At 29.4% G+C, this 20,614-nt stretch overlaps 7 protein-coding genes and 1 non-coding gene across 13 annotated transcripts in view; 4 read left to right on the forward strand and 4 right to left on the reverse strand.

Annotated features, from left to right (window-relative positions):
* Positions 1-681: 681 nt before the first annotated feature.
* On the reverse strand, positions 682-6,495 carry fws (Conserved oligomeric Golgi complex subunit 5 four way stop). Of its 2 annotated transcripts, XM_012292989.2 has the most exons (14): positions 6,169-6,495; positions 6,009-6,101; positions 5,812-5,936; positions 5,458-5,677; positions 5,237-5,379; positions 4,896-5,162; positions 4,694-4,814; positions 4,512-4,629; positions 4,291-4,431; positions 3,831-4,214; positions 3,622-3,747; positions 3,420-3,528; positions 3,140-3,361; positions 682-3,051 (listed from the first exon to the last, which is right to left on the reverse strand). In XM_012292989.2, exons 1-14 carry the CDS (start codon positions 6,206-6,208, stop codon positions 2,866-2,868), a joined length of 2,295 nt encoding a protein of 764 aa, XP_012148379.2. In that variant the 5' UTR covers positions 6,209-6,495; the 3' UTR covers positions 682-2,865. The 2 variants fall into 2 exon arrangements, with proteins under 2 accessions (XP_012148379.2, XP_012148381.2); XM_012292991.2 differs by lacking the exons at positions 5,812-5,936; positions 6,169-6,495.
* Positions 713-2,753, forward strand: LOC100882601 (ankyrin repeat, SAM and basic leucine zipper domain-containing protein 1). The gene is made up of 8 exons (XM_012292988.2): positions 713-854; positions 928-1,050; positions 1,230-1,350; positions 1,427-1,532; positions 1,596-1,730; positions 1,792-2,138; positions 2,213-2,435; positions 2,505-2,753. Exons 1-8 carry the CDS (start codon positions 764-766, stop codon positions 2,649-2,651), a joined length of 1,293 nt encoding a protein of 430 aa, XP_012148378.1. The 5' UTR covers positions 713-763; the 3' UTR covers positions 2,652-2,753.
* A 385-nt stretch (positions 6,496-6,880) lies between the features above and the next one.
* Positions 6,881-9,664, forward strand: carmine (AP-3 complex subunit carmine). Its single transcript, XM_003706592.3, has 9 exons — positions 6,881-7,226; positions 7,428-7,612; positions 7,686-7,920; positions 8,012-8,171; positions 8,249-8,362; positions 8,428-8,607; positions 8,676-8,834; positions 8,909-8,959; positions 9,015-9,664. The coding sequence occupies exons 1-9, from the start codon at positions 7,192-7,194 to the stop codon at positions 9,147-9,149; spliced, it is 1,254 nt and encodes a 417-aa protein (XP_003706640.1). The 5' UTR covers positions 6,881-7,191; the 3' UTR covers positions 9,150-9,664.
* Positions 9,355-11,310, reverse strand: LOC100882489 (transcriptional adapter 1). Of its 4 annotated transcripts, none has more exons than XM_012292984.2 (5): positions 11,192-11,310; positions 10,592-10,628; positions 10,291-10,500; positions 9,689-10,201; positions 9,355-9,612 (listed from the first exon to the last, which is right to left on the reverse strand). In XM_012292984.2, the coding sequence occupies exons 2-5, from the start codon at positions 10,613-10,615 to the stop codon at positions 9,481-9,483; spliced, it is 879 nt and encodes a 292-aa protein (XP_012148374.1). In that variant the 5' UTR covers positions 10,616-10,628; positions 11,192-11,310; the 3' UTR covers positions 9,355-9,480. The 4 variants fall into 4 exon arrangements, with proteins under 4 accessions (XP_012148374.1, XP_076388067.1, XP_003706653.1 ...); XM_076531952.1 differs by having other exon boundaries at positions 10,973-11,237; XM_003706605.3 differs by having other exon boundaries at positions 10,848-11,237.
* Positions 11,311-11,761: 451 nt separating this feature from the next.
* Pgant35A (polypeptide N-acetylgalactosaminyltransferase 35A) lies at positions 11,762-14,663 on the reverse strand. Its single transcript, XM_012292986.2, has 7 exons — positions 14,515-14,663; positions 14,080-14,428; positions 13,309-13,987; positions 13,115-13,232; positions 12,545-13,033; positions 12,319-12,450; positions 11,762-12,253 (listed from the first exon to the last, which is right to left on the reverse strand). The coding sequence occupies exons 2-7, from the start codon at positions 14,426-14,428 to the stop codon at positions 12,092-12,094; spliced, it is 1,929 nt and encodes a 642-aa protein (XP_012148376.2). The 5' UTR covers positions 14,515-14,663; the 3' UTR covers positions 11,762-12,091.
* Positions 14,664-14,823: 160 nt separating this feature from the next.
* TRNAR-CCU (transfer RNA arginine (anticodon CCU)) lies at positions 14,824-14,896 on the forward strand. Its single transcript has one exon. It is a non-coding gene; the product is annotated as a tRNA-Arg (tRNA).
* A 139-nt stretch (positions 14,897-15,035) lies between these two features.
* AsnS (asparagine synthetase) lies at positions 15,036-17,883 on the reverse strand. The gene is made up of 10 exons (XM_003706604.3): positions 17,665-17,883; positions 17,393-17,559; positions 17,178-17,303; positions 16,842-17,078; positions 16,558-16,732; positions 16,249-16,478; positions 16,055-16,182; positions 15,688-15,977; positions 15,382-15,616; positions 15,036-15,301 (listed from the first exon to the last, which is right to left on the reverse strand). Exons 2-10 carry the CDS (start codon positions 17,516-17,518, stop codon positions 15,166-15,168), a joined length of 1,683 nt encoding a protein of 560 aa, XP_003706652.2. The 5' UTR covers positions 17,519-17,559; positions 17,665-17,883; the 3' UTR covers positions 15,036-15,165.
* An 807-nt stretch (positions 17,884-18,690) lies between these two features.
* SNF4Agamma (SNF4/AMP-activated protein kinase gamma subunit) overlaps positions 18,691-20,614 on the forward strand; it is a 157,486-nt gene continuing 155,562 nt past the window's right edge. The window contains exon 1 of one of the 2 annotated variants that reach the window (XM_012292977.2): positions 18,691-20,324. The gene's annotated coding sequence lies outside the window, so the exon portion shown is untranslated. The remainder of the gene's footprint in view (positions 20,325-20,614) is intronic. The other variant, XM_012292981.2, reaches the window with a different exon arrangement.

Genomic DNA, 20,614 nt, shown 5'->3' on the forward strand with positions numbered 1-20,614 from the left:
TATATAAATATAGTTTTATACAGATATATATACAACTAACCTAACCTAGCCTAACCTAACCTACCCTAACTTATACATTCATATTTCACAAAGCAATTATAAAAATTTTTTAAAAATTATGTAAGATCCTTAAGGTACCCCATCAGTCACCACTGCGTGTACCGGCTAGATACGGCACTGATAGCAAGCTGTGACGTCAGCTGACGCATGCGCATAAAGCTCTCGCGTGAGATAAAATCTCACGACTGCCCATCACTGTGCCCAACACTGGTTTTGACAAATCAAAGCGAATCTGCGCAACAGGAATGAAAATTCGTTTGTCGGTATTACTGTTCTCTTGTGAAATAAATTTACAAAGCATGACAATTTCATTGGTTATGTTTTAAAATTTATGTTTTTATATGAGTAATATGTATTAATTTAACTTAATATTACTAAATATATATACATAAGGTGTGTCATGATATTAATAATGAATTAAGTTTAAGAAAACTAAAAAAATTGTTTATAACCTATAACTTTAAACCGGTGTTTTGTTATGTTACAATTATACATATTTGTTCAAGAACATTCAAGAAATATATGAACAATTATTATTATTGTATTTGAAAATCATTAAAATGTCTTACTTATAGAAAATCTGAGCATTTTAATATTCATACACGTATGTTTATGTTGCGATAGGTTTATGAAAATAAGTGATTATTGAATACGAAATAAACAATACAGATAAAGTGTTGATACATTTATTCAGCATAAAAATATGGATATCAGTGATGAACAAATCTTTGAATCTCGCATGATAAATGCATGTATTATGGGATATTTGGAAGTTGTTAATGAATATCTTGAATGTAATTATTTTTATGTTAATTATCAATAATAATGACAGTATAATTTTTAATTATTTTCTACAATTAAACATAGCACATAACATAAATGACTGTTTATATACTGGATGGACACCACTTTTATATGCTGCATCAGGTGCACAAGTAGAAATTATTGATATCCTTATAAAAAATGGAGCTGATGTTAATAAACATAATGGTATTGTATCATGTTTATATTTTTAATTAGAGGAACAAAGTCAATTAAGTATTACAAATTCTAATATATAAAAGTTTATTTATGATTTTTATACTTCATTAAATATTTCACTTTGATCTATTTTCCCTTACATATAAAATAATGTTTTATAATTTTATGCAAATAATAAAACATTACAGATGGATATACCCCATTAATGATATTATGCAATTGCTCACAAAATACAATGGAAAATCGTATAACATGTCTAACACTACTTATAAAAGCAGGAGCTGATGCAAATGCAAGCAATAAGCAAAAGTAATATTAAAATTTAATGTATTTAATGAAACTTTGTGTTACTATTTTCACTACTTACAAACTGGTATTTTTATAGGCAGACACCTTTGATGCTTGCTTGTATGTCACAAGAACCAGAATTTGTAACAGAATTAATGAAACACATAAAAAATATTAATGCATTTGATAATAGGAAGCAAACTGTATGTATGTTAATATCTGTGTAATAATAATATAGAAAGTTACAAGCATGTCTTTTGTCCTAGGCTATGATGTATGCAGTAATAGCTAATAAACCAGAAATAGTTCAACTGTTAATTGAAAATGCAGCTGATGTTACATTAACTGATAATAATGACTTGACTGCTAAAGATATAGCTTCTATGAAAGGATACGATAAAGTAAGTCAAACTAAAAACAATTTATGTTACAAAATAAAATTCATGTACATAACTATTATAGATTCTATCTTTATTCAATTGTGATGAAGAAGAAGACATGCATATTTATGAAATAGCTAAAAACTATTATTGGATGGATATGTTTCCATCATTAAATAACATCAATAATGAAACTATAGATTTCGATATATATACAATTTTACAAGGAATGTGCTTAGAAAAGTATAGTCACATCTTTCAAGGGATAAATCTTAAAACATTCTTGACATTGACAGAACATGATCTCTCTCTTTTAGGAATAGAAATTAATGCACACAGAATTCAGTTCATAGAAAATCTTCATAAGTTTCATAGGAAAAAGTGGAGTATACAAAGTATTGGTGGAATCAATAAGTCTTTACCTTATACGTATGTGTACTTTCTTGTGAACTGTTTAATTTTGTAAAATTAAATAATGCACAGTATATTATGTTTTCTTTCAGGCTATATGATGGCATAATTTCTTTAGGTACAGTTGCAAAACAAATTGCAATTATCGGTACTAGTTTTCAATATATTAAAAATGATATACTAAAAGCAAACAACAACAATGTATATTTAACCAAAGAACAAATGTCTGGTTATGAAGAGGAACTTAAAAGAACGCAGAAAACTCTACACATGCTCAAGAAAGAACTTATACGAATGAAAACACTCTCAAAAAACGTAAATATACATATTATATATACATTATTTTTATCTCAACGTTTTGTATAAAAATATCTTTTCACATAGATTCAAAAGGAAAATAATATCGGTGTACCAGCAACGCATATTAGTCCAAAAAAACGTGGGATTAATTGGTCTATATTTTTAAGTGTTACACTAATTGTAGGAATATGCTTTTCTAAAACAATGTGCATTCAGAGATTAATGACTTAATAAAACTGTGATATCATTTATAACTGTAATAACTGTAACTTTATACTGTAACTTTTGTTTATAACTGTAACTTTTGTACAATAAATTCTTTTTTTAAATTTATTCGTTGGCAATATTAATAAATTATTTATACACGATTTAATACCATTTATATAATTATGGAAAGTACTTAATAAGACATGTACAACATACCTTGAACTTATATACTAGAATTTTAATGATCATTTAGATTAGCTAACTTCTTCATTAGTGGAAATAATGGATGAAATGACGGAAGATTCTGCTGTCTAACAGTTAACTGATAACGTTCCAAAGGCCCGCTGCAAAATGTTAATCTGTCTCTTTCGTTTTTATTTTTATCCATCCATTGAGATAATCGTCCCACCGACCAACTTGCGCTCTAAATTATTAAGAAATCAAAGATTTATAAAAATGAAATAGTTCAATTTTGTTAAAAAAAATTGTGACGTAAATTTGTATTATCATACTTGATGTGGAGATACTAATTCAGGGGGTGCTGTAGAAAATAAATGTAGAAGAACCAGAGAACGGGGTACGCCGCAGTCTCCATCTCCTTCTAAAACTTTCTGAACAATTTCATCAGGACTAAGCAGAATCAATGCTTTTAAGGCCCTTAGTGTTCTATACTGCTGTTGCTCTGATGATCCTAGTTGTCCACCTCTGCATAAGGGAGCAACAGCTACTTCTATCTAAATAAAATTAGATCAAACTTAAATCTTGTTTTTATATGATATACGTTTGACGTACCTGATTGAAATCGGCAATAAGTTTTGCTTTCCCAAATTCCGTTAATGGTCGTAATAAGCAAGCATGTCTTATAAAAAGTTCGATGCACCGCGAAGCAACAGTTTTACAACTATAAAAACATCGAATTATTATATTTTAATTACAATCTAGCGAACTATGGCATATAAATATAATGTAAAATATCAGTGTTAAATTTACTTACCACTCGGTAACAATCGCTTGATTTTTATATGGTACAAGAAATGTATTTACAGATCGTAAAATAAATCCTTGTAATTCGCGCATATAAAGTGAACAATTTATCTCTTTTCCTAAAGGACTACTTGGACTATATGAAAAATAATACAAATATATTACTACTTACATTATACGTAATATTTTGAAATATCGGAATTTTGTAAAAATACGTACTCTCGAAATTCTGAATCATCATGCATAGTTAAAATAATACTTTCAATGGCATCACTGATAGAAGCCAATAATGGTGATAATATATTCTTTGTTAGTACATCAGTTTCTTTTAGAGCTACAGAAATCACTGTGCTTCCTTCACTTGGTAAACCAGTAGATAAATTTGCTATTACACGATTTATTTGACTAGAAAGGTAATAAAGCAGATTGGCAAGTGACACATTTGTCTGCTGAACACTGGTAGGAGAATCAATTACTTGACTAGCTTCTCCTCCCATGAGCAATCCTTGTTCACATTTTAAACAAAATAGTCTTATAGCCTTGCCTACATTACGAGCAACTACTACTGAAAGACCATCATCAACTAATGATACACTCAATTCACTGTAAACAAAATAATATATGATAGTAAATGTATAATAACAGCTGAAATACATATAATGTGTACTTTTCAATTTACTTTGTTACTGTGCGTATGAGACTATCAATTTCATCTTGTGTTGGTAATCCTTCTCCAGAGAACATAGTATGTACAGGGTCCAATAAACGCGATACAGAACGTGATAAATATGCATTTTCAAAAGGTAATAATACATTATGGCTACGAAAAAAAAGTATCAGGAATATATTATTTTATACTGTACAAATTGAAGTTGTTTATTTAACTACTTTTATACTTACTTAATATGATAAATTCCAATACTTTGTGACCTTTCTTTTAATCGTTTGCTCAAATCTAAAAATATTCTTAAAAATTTCGGATATTCACCTTCTAATGCTTGTTTTACAAATGAGGATCCTGGAAGTACCAAAAAATTAGGTTTGTTTTATTTTTTTAGAAAATAAACATAATCAATATTTACCTTGAGCACGTTCAACTAATACTTTAGAAAGTAGACAATTTACTTTGTCCCAAAATTTTTGTGATAATTCGTCTAATCTCTTTATATGATGTTCTATCAATATTCTTTGTAGTAATTCAATCTAGAATAATAAACACAAACATTTGCGTTTTTACAAATAATGAAATTTCATAATTATCTTATGTAAGTATCTTTCAATTACTTGCAAACAATGTGTATACAGTGTATCTTGAAAAAGCCTTTCAAGATTTTCCCAAATTCGTGTACGTAAATTTCCAGAGGAACCAGGAGAAGGAATAGCAGCCCTCCCAGGTGCTCCTCTTTTTCCAAAATCTTGATTTAGTGCTAAGGTCACATCTAAAGATTCTGTAGCAATTTTTTCAATGTCAGATAAAGCAGAATCTATAACATTATCTATGGCTCCATTTACAATTCCTAGATTTTGGAATACTTGTACAGCTGTACTAATCTATTTATTTCAATTTTATGATTAATAATTACATAGAACAATATTATTCAAATAATTAACGAATATTTATATACTTTTGCTCTATCCATTGTTTGTAAACCTTGAGTTAATGTGTGAGTTGCTAATCTTTGTACTGTCATTTTATGAGCTTTTACAGCTTGTTGATCATCAGCTATAACATCTAAACCATTTAAATCTGTATCCATCATTAGCTGTTCTGAAAGTTAAAATTATCTGTGTCACAACTAAGAGAATTATATAATATCAGGTCAATAATCATGTTAAATTAACATACCAAGTTCATGAAGACTATTGGCAGCTTTTATAATATCAGGTCCCTGTACATTATTTGTCATTTGAGAATATAAACGTTTTGATAAATGCTGCATTCTAGCAACTCTCCTTAATAGATCAGAAGTTTCATGAAGTCTTGCTAAAACAATTGTTTGTGTCTCAATTCTATTAAAAGGATCAACAATTTTTCCACGTAAACGTTCTACTGCTGACAGCAAACTCTAAAACAAACAGCTGCTATTATTTTAAACATGATAAGCATTGTTTTGAAAACAACAAGAACTATGTTACAGAAAAATCCAACATTATTTATTGGCTAACCAAATATTGATATATTGAGCATTATTATGTATACCTGAACATGAGATTGCATTATCGAAAGTACTCCTTCCAACTTTTCAACCCAAGTTGCTTGTGATAATAAATCCTCATGATTGGCCAACACTTGTTTTTGCAATTCATTATTTAATATTTCAATAGCTAAAGTAAATAAAGTAAAATAGCATATTTCATAATTTAACATTATGTAATTAATACTTTAATTTTACTTACCTTGACCTAACTTGTTTATTTGTTGAGCTACTGAGAGTACTTGGTTAACATCAGGTTTTTTAGATTCACCATCAAGAAATTGTTTTAAAAATTCTAAAATAGTATGTATTAAAAAGATAGTACTTATATATAATTTAAAAAATAATTCAAAATAAATTACCATCATTTTCTATTTCGTCCCAGCTGGCAATTTCATCCATTATTAAATTAATAATATTAAAAATACAAAACGAAAATGAAAAATACCAAATGACACGTATAAACTTTAAGAGTGATTGCTTATTTATTATAAATACTGATTCTTTTTATTATTTGTTATATCGTTATACAGAATGTAACATATAAATTATACTATATGTATTTATTTTCATTAGGATTTTATGAAAACATTACCACTTATGTCTAAATATGAATAGAAAACTACATTTCATCAACAATCGAACCTTCCGAGTAATGAGTTTTTGTTCATTACGCACATGTTCGCTTTGATTGGTTCAGTGATGAGATATTGGACCGGTTTTTGCGCGCATGCGCGGCAATTTTAGTCTCAGTTAAGTACAAGTTTCAATAAAATAGGGTACCTCAATCACCCCTCATTTATTTTTCAAAAATTTTTATAATTTAGTTGTGAAATATGAATGTATAGGTTGCATAAGATTACATTATATACATATTTTCATATTTGAGGAGCAGATGGAAAGGAAAGGTACTATAATAACTGTAAGCAAAATATGTAATAAAGCCATCTAGTGGCGCTACTAAATACATACGCTGCGCACGCTCCTGCATTTCTCGCGCATGCGCGAAAAAACCCGGCCCATATCTCATCACTGATTGGTTTTAATAAAATTCGTAATCACAAATGATGCGCTAGCATTCTTACGACAGTTCTGATGTCAAGTGTATATACCTAGTGGTTTTTTATTAAATACGTATAAACGCAACCTTTTATTTGCGATATTCGTTATATTATTGTCCACCTTATATATGAAGCAAATGTGAATCAACCATTGATGTGAGTTTTCTGAACTTAGTCGAGATGCGCGAAAGAGGTTCGATCTGAAATGAAATCAAGTACAGTATATTTGTAAAATACAAGAAAGTAAGACGGATGTCAAATATTTAATAAAATTTAATATATAGTGTTGGGCATAAAGCTGCTTAAAATAACTTGTTATAAAAAATGATACATAGTCTTTTCATTATCAACTCTTCAGGGTAAGTACCAAGCCTTGAAAAGTAAATAAATGTGGACGTTTGACAACTAGTAGGTTAACAGTATACATATGGGATATTACAATATATAAAATATGTGTAGTACATATATCAATTTTCAGATAAACATTTTAATTTGCAATTATGAAACCTAATTATATATGAATTTTTCCATTTCACAAAGCTTAAATATTTATTTTATAGAGATGTATTCATGGAGAAACATTGGAAAAGTGCAGTTGCACGATCATTATGTGATTACTTTTTTGATCAACAGAGAAGAGTTTTATCTCCTGAAGATACACCACCAGTAATAGCAACACCTCATCACTATCTTATTAGTATATATAGATGTAATATGTTTTTTGTTGCAGTATGTATGACAGAAGGTATTTATTAAATTTTAAGTTCTAATATTTTTCAAGTATAAGACCTTATTCAAATAACAGTTCTTTATTCCAGTCCCACCATTGTTTGTAATAGAATTTTTACATAGAGTAGTGGATACTTTCGAAGATTATTTTAGTGAATGTACAGAAACTATTATAAAAGAGAATTATGTGGTTGTATATGAGTTGTTGGATGAAATGTTGGATAATGGTTTTCCATTAGCCACAGAATCTAATATCTTGAAAGAACTTATTAAACCTCCAAATATCTTAAGAACCATTGCAAATACTGTTACAGGAAAATCTAAGTAAATATTTTGACTATTTGTTATAAAACAATACAAGAATTGTTATACATGATGAACAAAATGCTATACTAATTACACTTATAAATTACAGTGTTAGTGCAATATTACCAAGTGGACAACTGTCAAATGTTCCTTGGAGACGTACTGGTGTGAAGTATACAAATAATGAAGCATACTTTGATGTTGTAGAAGAAGTAGATGCTATTATTGACCGAACTGGTGCTACAGTATTTGCTGAAATTCAGGGCTATGTGTGTGTTTTTTTTATATAATATTATTGATATTAACTCAACAGTTATACAAATATTTGAAAATATATAAATTTTAGATTGACTGTTGCATAAAGTTAAGTGGTATGCCAGACTTAACTCTGTCTTTTATGAATCCTAGACTGTTTGATGATGTCAGCTTTCATCCATGTGTTCGATTTAAGAGATGGGAGGTAAGAATAGTTAGAAATTTGAATTTAACACTGGTATGATTAATAAAACATTTCTTTTTTTTCAGTCAGAACGCATATTATCTTTCATTCCACCAGATGGTAATTTCCGTCTTCTTTCTTATCACATAGGATCACAAAGTATTGTAGCAATTCCAATATATGTGAGACATAACATTAGTCTTAAAGAACCAGGAGGTGGTAGATTAGATATTACTGTGGGACCAAAACAAACCATTGGTAGAACTGTATGTTTTCCTATATTACATGAAGATATAAAAATTAATATAATATTGTAGTGATACATATATTTTAGGTAGAAAACGTTACGTTAGAAATTCCAATGCCAAAGATAGTGCTGAATTGTACATTGACTCCTAATCAAGGAAAATATTCATTTGACCCTGTTAGTAAGATATTATTATGGGATATTGGAAGAATAGACGTTTCCAAATTACCAAATTTAAGGGGCTCGGTACGATAATAACATAACAATGTATAATATTGAAGTATATGTATTAAGAAACTAAGAAAACATTTAATTTTTAGATTGCTATCCAAAATTCTGCAAGCGTGATGGAATCTAATCCTGCAATTAATGTATGTATACATGTGCATATAATATTATTTGTATACATAAAGTATTTTGTTTTAGGTACATTTTACAATAAATCAGTTAGCAGTTTCTGGTTTAAAAGTTAATCGACTTGATATGTATGGAGAAAGATATAAACCATTTAAAGGTGTTAAATACATTACTAAAGCTGGTAAATTTCAAATAAGAATGTAAATAAAACGGACGAGTTGAAATATGAAACATTTTTCATATCATTTATAAGACTATTATATCTATTTTATAATTTCTACAGATATAGATAATAAAAAATAACTTCCGTTCGAATTTACATATATGTACATACATAAATTATATTAAAAAAATAAAGATAATACTTTTCTATTATAAATATCAATGAAATATAATTACATATGTTAAGTATTTTATAAATTAATTTTATTAACAAAGTATTATCTTGTAAAAAACGTTATATAACATCTAATTTTTAATACATAATTTGTGAATTATTTATCTTAAAATATTACTTATTTACACAAATAAATAGTTATGTTGCAGATTGATAGCATAATAATTTTTTAGCTTCAAGATCTTCCCATGTTGGATGTGTTGCATATGTAAATAAACGTTCCATGTTAGTAGCATAAATAGTATGACTGTTGACAAGATTTTTGTATATCTATTTGAAACAAAATGATATTAAAATTATTAAATTATTAATTTGTTCTATATACATTGTATATTATTTTCCTTACCTTTAGCGTATATTGTAAATCAGCTGTATTTACAGGCTTCAATGGAGGAGGAATAGTTTGTGAAGAACATGCATAAGCAAAAGCTGTTGCTTGTTCAGCTTCTTCAAAATTTGGTTTTATTGTAGGTACTTGACCATAAGGATCTACCATCTCTGTTACATTATGATCCGATGATCTTGTTATGTGCATAGAATTCCTTTTCCATGAACTAGGTACTGGTTCTCCAATGTTATAAATAAAAGAGCCATCCCTTACAGCATATCCCTTCCTTCGTGTAAATATAGCTGTAAGTATATTTTTTAAAAAGATCTGTGTGGCAGCTATAACTATATGTGCAGTATTTTCCTCTGCTCCATCCATATTATTTTCCCATGCTGCAAGCATTAATCTTGCTAAAACAAAAGTTCTATCTGGCAATACAAGTTCTTGGGCACTAGAGCGATTTGCTCCAATAGGTTCATCTCCAACAGGTGATGATGTTTGGCTCAAAACTTCAACATACATATCTGCGGGCTACATACGAAACACAAAATCTTTTATTTTCTGTATCTAATCTCATCGCAAAACACAAATGGATTAGTTGAAACTAATTGCTTTTATACCTCAAAATTTGATTTATCAGTTTTGTATTTACGTTTTAATCTTAGTCTTTTTTCTTTTATAGCTTTGTCTCTATCTATTTTACGAACAGGTGCAGCAGCAGCTAAACCTCTAACTTTATTAAACAGACAAAGAAGAAACTCATTATGAAGATGAACTTGGTCTTCTGTCATGATATTTCTTGCTTCGCAATCAAATTCTTCTTTTGTTGTCTGAAATAATATTTCATAGGCAATCATATTAAAGTCTTTAACCAACTGCAAAATACTTCATTATAGAATAAAATAAAATGAAATTAAGTACCTTCATTTGAAACCATAGTTTCATTTTTTCAAAATACCTGTTAATAATGCATATATTCTTTAAGTAATATGTGAAAAGTAAACCAACATATATTTAATAAGAAACAATATCACAATGTTGAAAATAGAAGAAGAATAAGATCTATAAGTAGTTACACTTTATGTACAATAGAAAATATAAAAAAGTGATGTTTATTTATGGATTTAAAGTTTGCCATAAAACTTTACATATATTTTAAATATAAAATATCTCTTACACTTTTGCATTTTCACCAAGTGATGCTACAAGACTTTTTCTAGCTAAGTTTAGTTCTTTTGATGTTGTCATTTTTGAATATCTGATCAATTTTAATAAATGTTATTAATTCTTGTTTTTAATTACACTATAACATAATCAGCACAATTTTATAATTGTTCCAATACTATTTTCATAAGGATTCATATGAATTGGACATGTTTATTTAGTACTGCCAGTTAGTACCATAGTCACATTTTTACTCAAAGTACATTCAAGTGCAAATTTGGCTTCCCTGGGGAAAATGGCAGCCAAGTACTAAATTTTGAAAGCAATAATGTATCCCATTTATTAGTTTTCACTTACTGTCACTTATAAAATATTCTATTTGACATTACTATTTGAGACATTCTACTGTCTAAGAAATCGAAAAGGTCAGTATTTCATAAGGTAATGTATTTCAAATTTACTTTCATTAGTTCCCATCTTCTTTTGCTAGATGGCTACTGATTTTGAAGTCTATAAAAATGCAATTTTTTTCATTTTGTTTTGTGTTATTGTTTCAGATTCATTGAGGTTGCAGAATATTATGTCTTTTTATTTCAGAAAAGTGTAAAAGTCGCTAATTATAAGGAAAAATGCAATTTTATGTTTCAATAACATTTTCACTCATCACTAGATGGCATAAGTGGTAATTTTCAGGGAGAGCGTAAAAATAAATTTTAAGAGCATCATGTACATGTGTACATTTATTTATATGTATGTGCATAGCATACACGCATATGTAATAATTTACGATTTTTATAAATTAAAATAGTGCCATCGCAAAGCAGATGAGACTCTTCAACAGAAACAAATTTTTGTTTACACGCATTTTCCTACTTTTTATATAAAAACAATTATTTTATTACTTAATTATGTATTGAAAACAAGTAATTAAAACGAGTATATAAATGTATATTTAATCTGATGTAACATATAAAGTTAGTATAAAGTAACATATAAAAACATGTATACAAATTTTTCAATGATAAAACTGGAATGATCCCTATATTACATAATTAACTTCATAATTACATTGTCATGCTTCCTTTTATTCCTAAAATACAAAATATTACAAAAGTAATATAAAGATCTCAAATCTCTTGTAATAACCTGCCCTGTCAAATATTTTTTTAAAGTCGATCAGTTTAATTCATTTACGATTAATATCCTCTTTTAACAGTTTAAGTTTTAATTTTTTATTTACAGTAATCACATTTTGTGTCACCTAACTTCTTTTGAGACGATCATAGAATGTACTAAATCCCATGATATTAAACTGGTATTTTGTTTAGTACACAAATCCATTATTACTTGAGCACCCTTTGTTGCTTGTAACACACCAAGACATGTACCAGCTGCCATATTATATATAGGTTTCCCTTTCTGGATAAAAAGAATTATATCTTTTAGTAAACGATATTTACTTAACCAAGTTACTAAACACTTACAACATTTTTGATTTGCCATTCTTGATTGCCACCCATCTCATGACACTTGCCAAGTTTTGTATATTTTTCTGCTGCTTCCATGCAAAGCATTTGACCAAGTACTAATTCTTTTTTATCAGTTTCATACCACATCTATGTAAATTAAGTTCAGAAAAATATATTATGAATATGAATAATAATTTTAAATTAATGATCAATTTAAAAAATAGTGCGCATATTTTACTACCTGTGACTTAATCCTCAAACATGGCATTAAAATAAGCTTAGCACCTTTTGTTTTTATATCTTTCTCACTTTGAATACATAAAGCTGTATTAGAAAGTCTAATTTGATATTGATCAGTATAATTTCGTTTTCTAGAATGCCAAGGTTGCATTGGTTTTTGTTCTATTCTTGCCCATTTATCTTTCAACCTCTTCTTATCATCATCTGGGAATGTTAATTCAGGATATACCTCTTTTACATACCATGCAAAATCTTTGCATTTCAATTTCTGCCGCAAATTTAATCTGTCTGTGATGTCACCATAATCAATTTTGTTAACATCTTTTAAATAATAGTGTTTATATTCATCTAACCAAACATATGCTACTCGCAATGAATTTTTCAACATAGTATCATGTTTATCATCTGCACCATATGGTCTTCTTTTTCTAAATACGTGTCCAACTCTTGAACAAGGTATTAATTCAATGCTTCCACCACACATCCAAATCTGGAAATTATTAAAATTTATTACTAAAACAAAAATATGAACAATTAAATGAACCAATTTTTTAATTTCCAAATTACATACTCTAAATGATATTTCTAAATTTTCACCACCCCAAACGTCCATTCCAGCATCATATTCACCAAGTTCTACAAAATACTCTCTATCCATTGCAAATAATCCACCTGCCATTGTGGGTGATCTAATTGGTAATTAATATTATGTATATTACAGAAAATTATTAAGTTACATATACATATACAAATGTATGATCTTACTTAATAGGTTTTATGAAATCTTCATCATGTACCAACTTTGTAGGTAACTGTTCCCACTTAAAATGTAGACCCCAATTAAAACCACCTCTTACTAGAGGACTAGCTGTATATTGAAATGTATCTGCATTAATTATGTCAATAACTGGCATAGCAACAATAGTTTTTGAATGAGCAATTCGTGATAGAAGAGGCTCTATCCACATTTTATTAACTTCTATATGACTATCCAAGAAAATTAAAACCTCTCCAGTTGCTTTCCTTGCACCAAACATTCTTGCTCTAATTAATCCTTCTCGTTTTTCAGTTTTGAAAAATTTTACTTTCCCATCGAAATTATTATTAATGAATGCTTTGATCTTTTCATGTAACTCTTTACTATCACTCCAATCATTTACTAAAATAATTTCATGTAAAAGATGTTTAGGGGTTCTTTCAATAATACTGTGTATAGATCTTAAAAGTGTCATGTAATGTTCATTATAAAAGCATATAACAATGCTGGCATTTGGTAATTTATTAGGATACTGTTGCATTTGACATAATTTATGCCTTGTATCAGGCAACTTTCTGTCTAAACCAATATTATCTGATATTAAAACATTAAAAGCATAATTTTTATATCCTTCCTCACGTTTTCGTTGATCATCCAAATTTTTTATCATTCCCAATTCATCTAATCCTGGAATATTACAAATAGACTTTAGCAATAAAATAAAATGTGAAAGTAATATTAGGTTTTTCTTTGTTGTAAATGGCACATTTTCAAGATACCTTGTTCTAAAGTAACAGCAGATTTTATTGGCATAGGTTGTAATTGCTGTAATAGCTTATCGCTATTTTTAAAATTATTTCCTTTTAAATTGTAAGTATCTTTACCCATCATACTGTCTTTATCGTGATGAATAATTAAATTATTATGTAATTTAGATGATTGTTCATTGTATTTTTTATAATTATATGCAGATTCATTTGGTAACTTTCCATTTCCTGATATTAACATTGTAGGGTTGACAGTGTCAGTGTTTTGTGACAGTCTTGAATAAAGATATAAACTGAAAGCCCATGTTAAAGAGGCTATTATCATTCCAGATAAAAAAGAGACGTACCTCGTTGACATCATCTGTACACAAGTAGTCGGAAAACATAAGATATTATAAGAATATAACAGTAATTTAACAAATGACATAGCATATAGAATCTACTTACTGCTAAATTGTTAACTGTTAAGTCTAAAATCTAAATTTTTATTATCCACGTAGAGTACATTCCAAAATTTATCAAGAACAATGCACAGGTGGTGATACCGTGATGTGCATAATCACCATCTTGGAATGTTTGGAATGCGTGTAACAATCACTTCATTGGTTTCGTATTATTTTATAGTATTTTCAGATACAGATATACAATAATAAGTATGAATGTTATAGAAATACTATCCAGATTATATTAATAAAATTTATACTTATTTTATAAATATGTTGCTCTAGTACCAGATATAAGAATTGTCTTGTACCTGCCCCTGTGGCCTAATGGATAAGGCATCGGTCTCCTAAACCGGGGATTGTGGGTTCGAGTCCCACCAGGGGTAATTACATCATTATTTTTTACATTATCTGATTATTATTTTACTTTTTGATAAAATCTTTATTGTTATAATATTAACTTACTAAATTATTTTTTGTTTATAAAATAGTAGAAATGTTATAATAATTTCATTTACACAAACATTTAATATTAGTTAGAAAATTAGTTTGTATATTTTTATTTAGAAAAATATAACATGACCAAATGTTCTTTTTTACAGATTTATGATTAAAATAAACTATGTACATTTAGTCCTTCGTACTTTCTTTATAATTATTTCTTTTTGTCTGCTGCATAATGAGCAATAAATCTTGCAGATGGATCAGTGACTCCTTTTACCCAACGCGGCATCCAAAAGTACGGTACAAAACGTTTTGCATGTCCTCCGTAATGCTTCTCGAACACGGATCTAGAATATAAAGAATATTACTTGTTTTTTTAAAAATAATTTTGACGGATTATGGATATCGTTGTAAAGACTTATTTTACCTATAATAAAATGCTTCCTTGGTTTTTGAAGTACAATGAGGATATGTCATATAAGCCTTTTCCAAATCTTCATTCGATACTCGATCATTTACGATATCATTTATGATTTGAAAGAGACATTTTTTAACCGACGTCACACCATCACTAAATGCTTCTTTATGCCTCCATAAAATGTTTGATGGTAAGAGATTCGTTCCTTCGAATGCAGATCTTAATAAATGTTTCTCAATTCCTCCTGTATCAAACATTAAAACATTTATAGTTATTTACCTTATTCACTGTTAGCAATTCGTTATACCTCTTTACCTTGTGGTTGTCTAGAAGCAGCATCTAGTGATAAATAATAATTTGTAAACTGAATGTCTAAAAATGGAACTCGAAGTTCTAAGCTAAATGCACTAGTTGTTCTATCTGCTCTTAAACCATCATATAAATATATATCTTTTAACAATCGAATAGATTCAGTATGAGCTTCCACTGCATTGGGTGCATCTCTGAAATATATATACCCCTGTGCTAGTTCATCTGCACCTTCTCCACTGAATATTACAGTAGCTTCTGTATTAAGTTTAATGTATCTTGAGATAAGATACATACTGAAATTTAAATGAATCTTTTTAAATGTAATTTAGTTACATGGCTGAAATATATTATAAAAATAATACATATTTACCCAACAGAAGCTCTAATGGTAGTGATATCATATGTTTCTAATTGATAAATGAGTTTGTCCAATATTTCAACTACATCTGTTTCTGAAAAAATTATTTCATGATGTTCTGTTCCTATATGATCTGCAACCTAATAAATATTGTAATTATTAATTTTGTTTTATATTTTGATTGAAATAAGAGGATTATTTTTAACCTGTCTAGCTGCAATAATATCTGGACTATCACCCATGCCAATTGCAAAACTTTGTATTTTGTATGGTAAATTTGCTTCTTTTGCATGTTTCACAAGTAAAGCTGCAATTAAACTTGAATCAAGACCACCTGATAATAGACAACCTATTTTCCTATCTGTCATTAGCCTTTTCTTTACTGCAGCTGAAAGTAACTTTCTAATGTTTTCATGTATATCTGTACTGTGTAATTCTGAAAGAAAAAAAATGTATCATATCAAATTGTTATAACCATTTAATATTAATACTGTTTTTAAAATAGTTTAACAAACCATTCCAAGGAGTATAAACTTGAAAACTAGGCTTTTCTTCCGTTTTGTGGTAGTTAACTTTTGACAACAATTTTACTCTGTAATCATCTAAAATTTCATATTCTTCATAATAACCTGGTGGAAATGGTTCCAATACATATTTTGATGTAACTTGGTTCGTAATTCCTACAATTCCCTGAATGTAAATTTTAATGAAATATGTAACGCAATTAGTAATAAATTGACTGGATACATAATATAACGTATGTAATAAAATCTAGTATAACTTATATTTAATGCAATACCTTGCTTTCAGAACAAACTGCAAGTTGTCCATCATCAGAGTATAATCTGAAAATAGGCCTAACACCATATGGATCTCTACCAATAAGAATTCTTTTTTCTTTAATGTCCATCAAACAAAATGCAAAAACACCATCAAGCATCTTGGCAACATTCTGAGCACCACCAGTTGCATATAAGTGTAATATTACTTCAACATCACACTTAGTAACACGTTTAAATCCATAATCTTGGCTAAGCTATATTTTAAATTATTATACAATAAATAAATGTTTTTATTATATAAAATCAATCTTTTATTATATTAATCAAATAAAAATAAATAAAGAAAATATTACCTTCTGGTGATTATAAATTTCTCCATTGCATAATAAAAATAAATGTGGATATTCATACAGTCTCATTGGTTGCATTCCACAAAAGCTATCAACAATTGCTAATCTATGAAATCCAAGGTACCCATTCTGCAAGTATAAATTACAAAAATCTCTTTGTATTATGGCATTCTTAGATTGGCAAAAGGAAATTTCTTAATTTTTCATTGAAATCATACTTTAACTCTGTTATCAAATTCAAGTCTGAAAGCTTCTGGACCACGGTGTGTTATTTTTTCAAAGGTCTTGCAAACATGAGCAAAAGATTGTGAGTCTAATCCAAAGAGAGCCCAAATTCCACACATTTTGTAGATGTTTCTCAAATTTGTTTCTCAAATTTGTCAATCTGTAAAGAATTGTTTTATTACATATGTCAACATACAGTATTTCATAGTGTTATACAAAATATTCCTTAAATTAGATATTCATAACATAAAATATTAAAAATAACCTGAAATATCGTATGAAAATTTCACTTTATAATAAATAAAATCGTTTTCCTCGTCTTCCAAGTGCTACTATATATGATTAATAATATAGAAGTAAAAAGCGAATACACTGCTTTCATCAAGTTTACACATATCTGTATGTGCATAGCCATATGCGTAGCTACGTGTCGTATATGCGATAATACGAAGTATGCAATGCGGCTGCGCAATGTTTTTCTGATGTAACATCGGTATCAAACGTTAAGACATCAAATTATACATATATATATTTGAATGCATTTAAAAAAAATATATCTTAAAACAAAACTACTTTACTTCTGTTTCATTTTATCAACACTTTGATAAAAGAAATATAGATAACTAATGATACGTTTAATGTTATTTTATACTTTGGGACTTTCGAATGCTTTCATTTTAGAATTTTGAAAGTGTGGAATTTTTGAACCATTAAGACTAGGATATTAGAATTTTAGAACTTGTGAGTTTTCAGATTTTGGAATTTCGGATTTTGGAAAGTTTAGAACTTTTAGACTTTATAAATTCAAGACTTTGAAAAATATAGTTTATGTTAGATCGAACGACGGAAAATTTCGGTGACAACCTCGTCCCTTGACCACATTTGTGCTAATTGAATCACACTATAATTCAATTACATTGTACTTCAATTACATAGTAATTTATTTATGCCGCAATTATTTTACAATTCAGTTATTTCATAATCTCTAATTTTAACTTTGTAATTGTTCCTCAACTATAATTATAAATCACAGTAACTTCAATGAACCAATTTATGAATTACAATCTACGCAATTATAAGTCATAGAATAATTAAATTATAATTCGGCTCTGCTATTTTCTGCTCTATATCCCAAAAACATGCTAATTTTGCATAATGATTAATTCACCCCTGGTCTTCTAACAATTATGATCAAGTAGTAACAACGTTGATGGTAAATGATGTTTACAAAGTTTGCGATTGGTGGTGCCCTCTGTCGAGAGAAATAGAAATCCTCCAACGCAAGGTGTCCATTACATTAATAACGGGAAAGGGAAGAACAATCCTCGTTTATTCGTTTCCCGTTCAATTCTTTGGATTATACGAACAACTATTTCGATCGTGTTCACCTTTGACGTACAAGCCATTCGTGTATAATTGTGGAAATCCGCGTTTCTATAGGATACGATCGCAGTAGCAGACCAGTGTTTACATCGGATATCTAGACGGTTAGCTGGTTCGGTTCGGTCAGCTGGTCGGTTGTGGGACCGCCTTGAATGTTGGCGTACAAGCGCGCGGAGCAGTTGGCTTTTGCCAGGGCTCCAGGAAGGATGCGCGATCGGGGGTGTGCGCTTCTCGAGACTGTCACCGGTTTCCTGTGTGCCGGCCGCTTTACGGCCTACAACGCGGCACCATAGCCTCGGCCATTCAATCAAACAAATCCTTCTTACCTCGAGGTTTATTCATCCGTCCGGCGTAAGGAGTGATCGACGTATTTACTTCGGATACGTAAAAATTTGACGAGTCATTTTCTACGGTGGAAAACGAGGATCGTCCGTGTTCATTACTTATCGTGTACTTATTGTTCTTAAAGTTTCACCTCCAAACTGAAAACTTACATTCTCAAGGTTAGAGAAGCAACGATATCCCGGGCACGACAGTAGTGCGTTCGGTATTTTTACGACGCGCTTAGGTTAAGTGTCACTCGATGTACTAGCACCGAACGAGTTGCAAAGTGGAAAGATATTCATCGCGTCGATTATCCGAAAGATTCTTCGACGAATATCGCACGATCGTTGGTTTTTACCGAAGAATAAACGTTGTTCGTTGTCACGAAGAAAGGGAGACGAAGCTCGCCATTGCAAGTGGTCAAATTTAACCGTGTATTCCAGTTTTTTGGTGCAACGAAAATTCTGCGATCGTTACGTCGAGGTGTAAGAAATATTAACGAATGTTGCGATGATTCATTTTCACGCCCGTATCGGTGAGAATAATCTGAGATATTTCTTTTGGCAATGTAAGCTTCGATAAGTTAAAGGAAATTTGTAGTAACGATTGAAAAGCGTAACGCGAGCCGGTTATGCTGTTCTCGAATCGCTAAATTCTGAGATCGTGAACATATTGTTTACGTTCTACCGCGATTCAAATGCAAGAAAAGAAACGTGCACGATTCAACGTCGAAAATCTACATTTGACGTGTTAACAAGTTCTAGTACTGATTATTAACGTCGCCTACTGGGTCGTATGATTTTTGTACTTAATGCAAAACATAACCTCAACGCGAGTAGTACAATGTACTTATTGTAAACTGAAACCTGCTTTGAATTCAACTCTGATCAATTAAACGAGGAAGAGAATTTCGAAAATTTACTTTCACGAATTACTGTTTGAAACGAGTCGGCGTTTTGTACTTAACTTTTGATCTTGGAAAGGGAGCACTGTGCCGGCATTGCCTGTTTATCGACAGTGTGCAGAATTCAGTGGTGGAAAATTTGTTTTTTGAGTGCATAAATGATCAAGTGAAACACTTCCTGATATTAACAATTTTTTGTTGAAACGAAGAAAACGGATACTTGGAAACAGACACAGATACCGGAACGGTTATCAACGTAAATCAACGGCTTCGCTTTCGATAATTTTACAGACCGTGCAGCACGTCGTATCAAGGTAAATGCAAATTTTATACTTTTAATCCTTTCGAAATCGAAGTTTTTTAGGTAGTGCCAAAAATTTTATTTAATCAATTATTAATAAGAGTATGAAAGGTTAATTATTTTACAAAATTAACTTTATCGAAAAATGCAATTGAACAGTGAAAATAAATAAGGTTGTGTAATTTTTAAAATATTGCTTTCTGTTAATAAGAAAGGTGTTAAGTGAAGGCATTTACTCTTTGAAAATATGAATGTTATTATAGTTATTTACAATATTTGTAAGAAATAAGTTTTAATATTTTT

Source organism: Megachile rotundata, chromosome 5 (assembly GCF_050947335.1).
Source record: "Megachile rotundata isolate GNS110a chromosome 5, iyMegRotu1, whole genome shotgun sequence".
Taxonomy (NCBI): domain Eukaryota; kingdom Metazoa; phylum Arthropoda; class Insecta; order Hymenoptera; family Megachilidae; genus Megachile; species Megachile rotundata.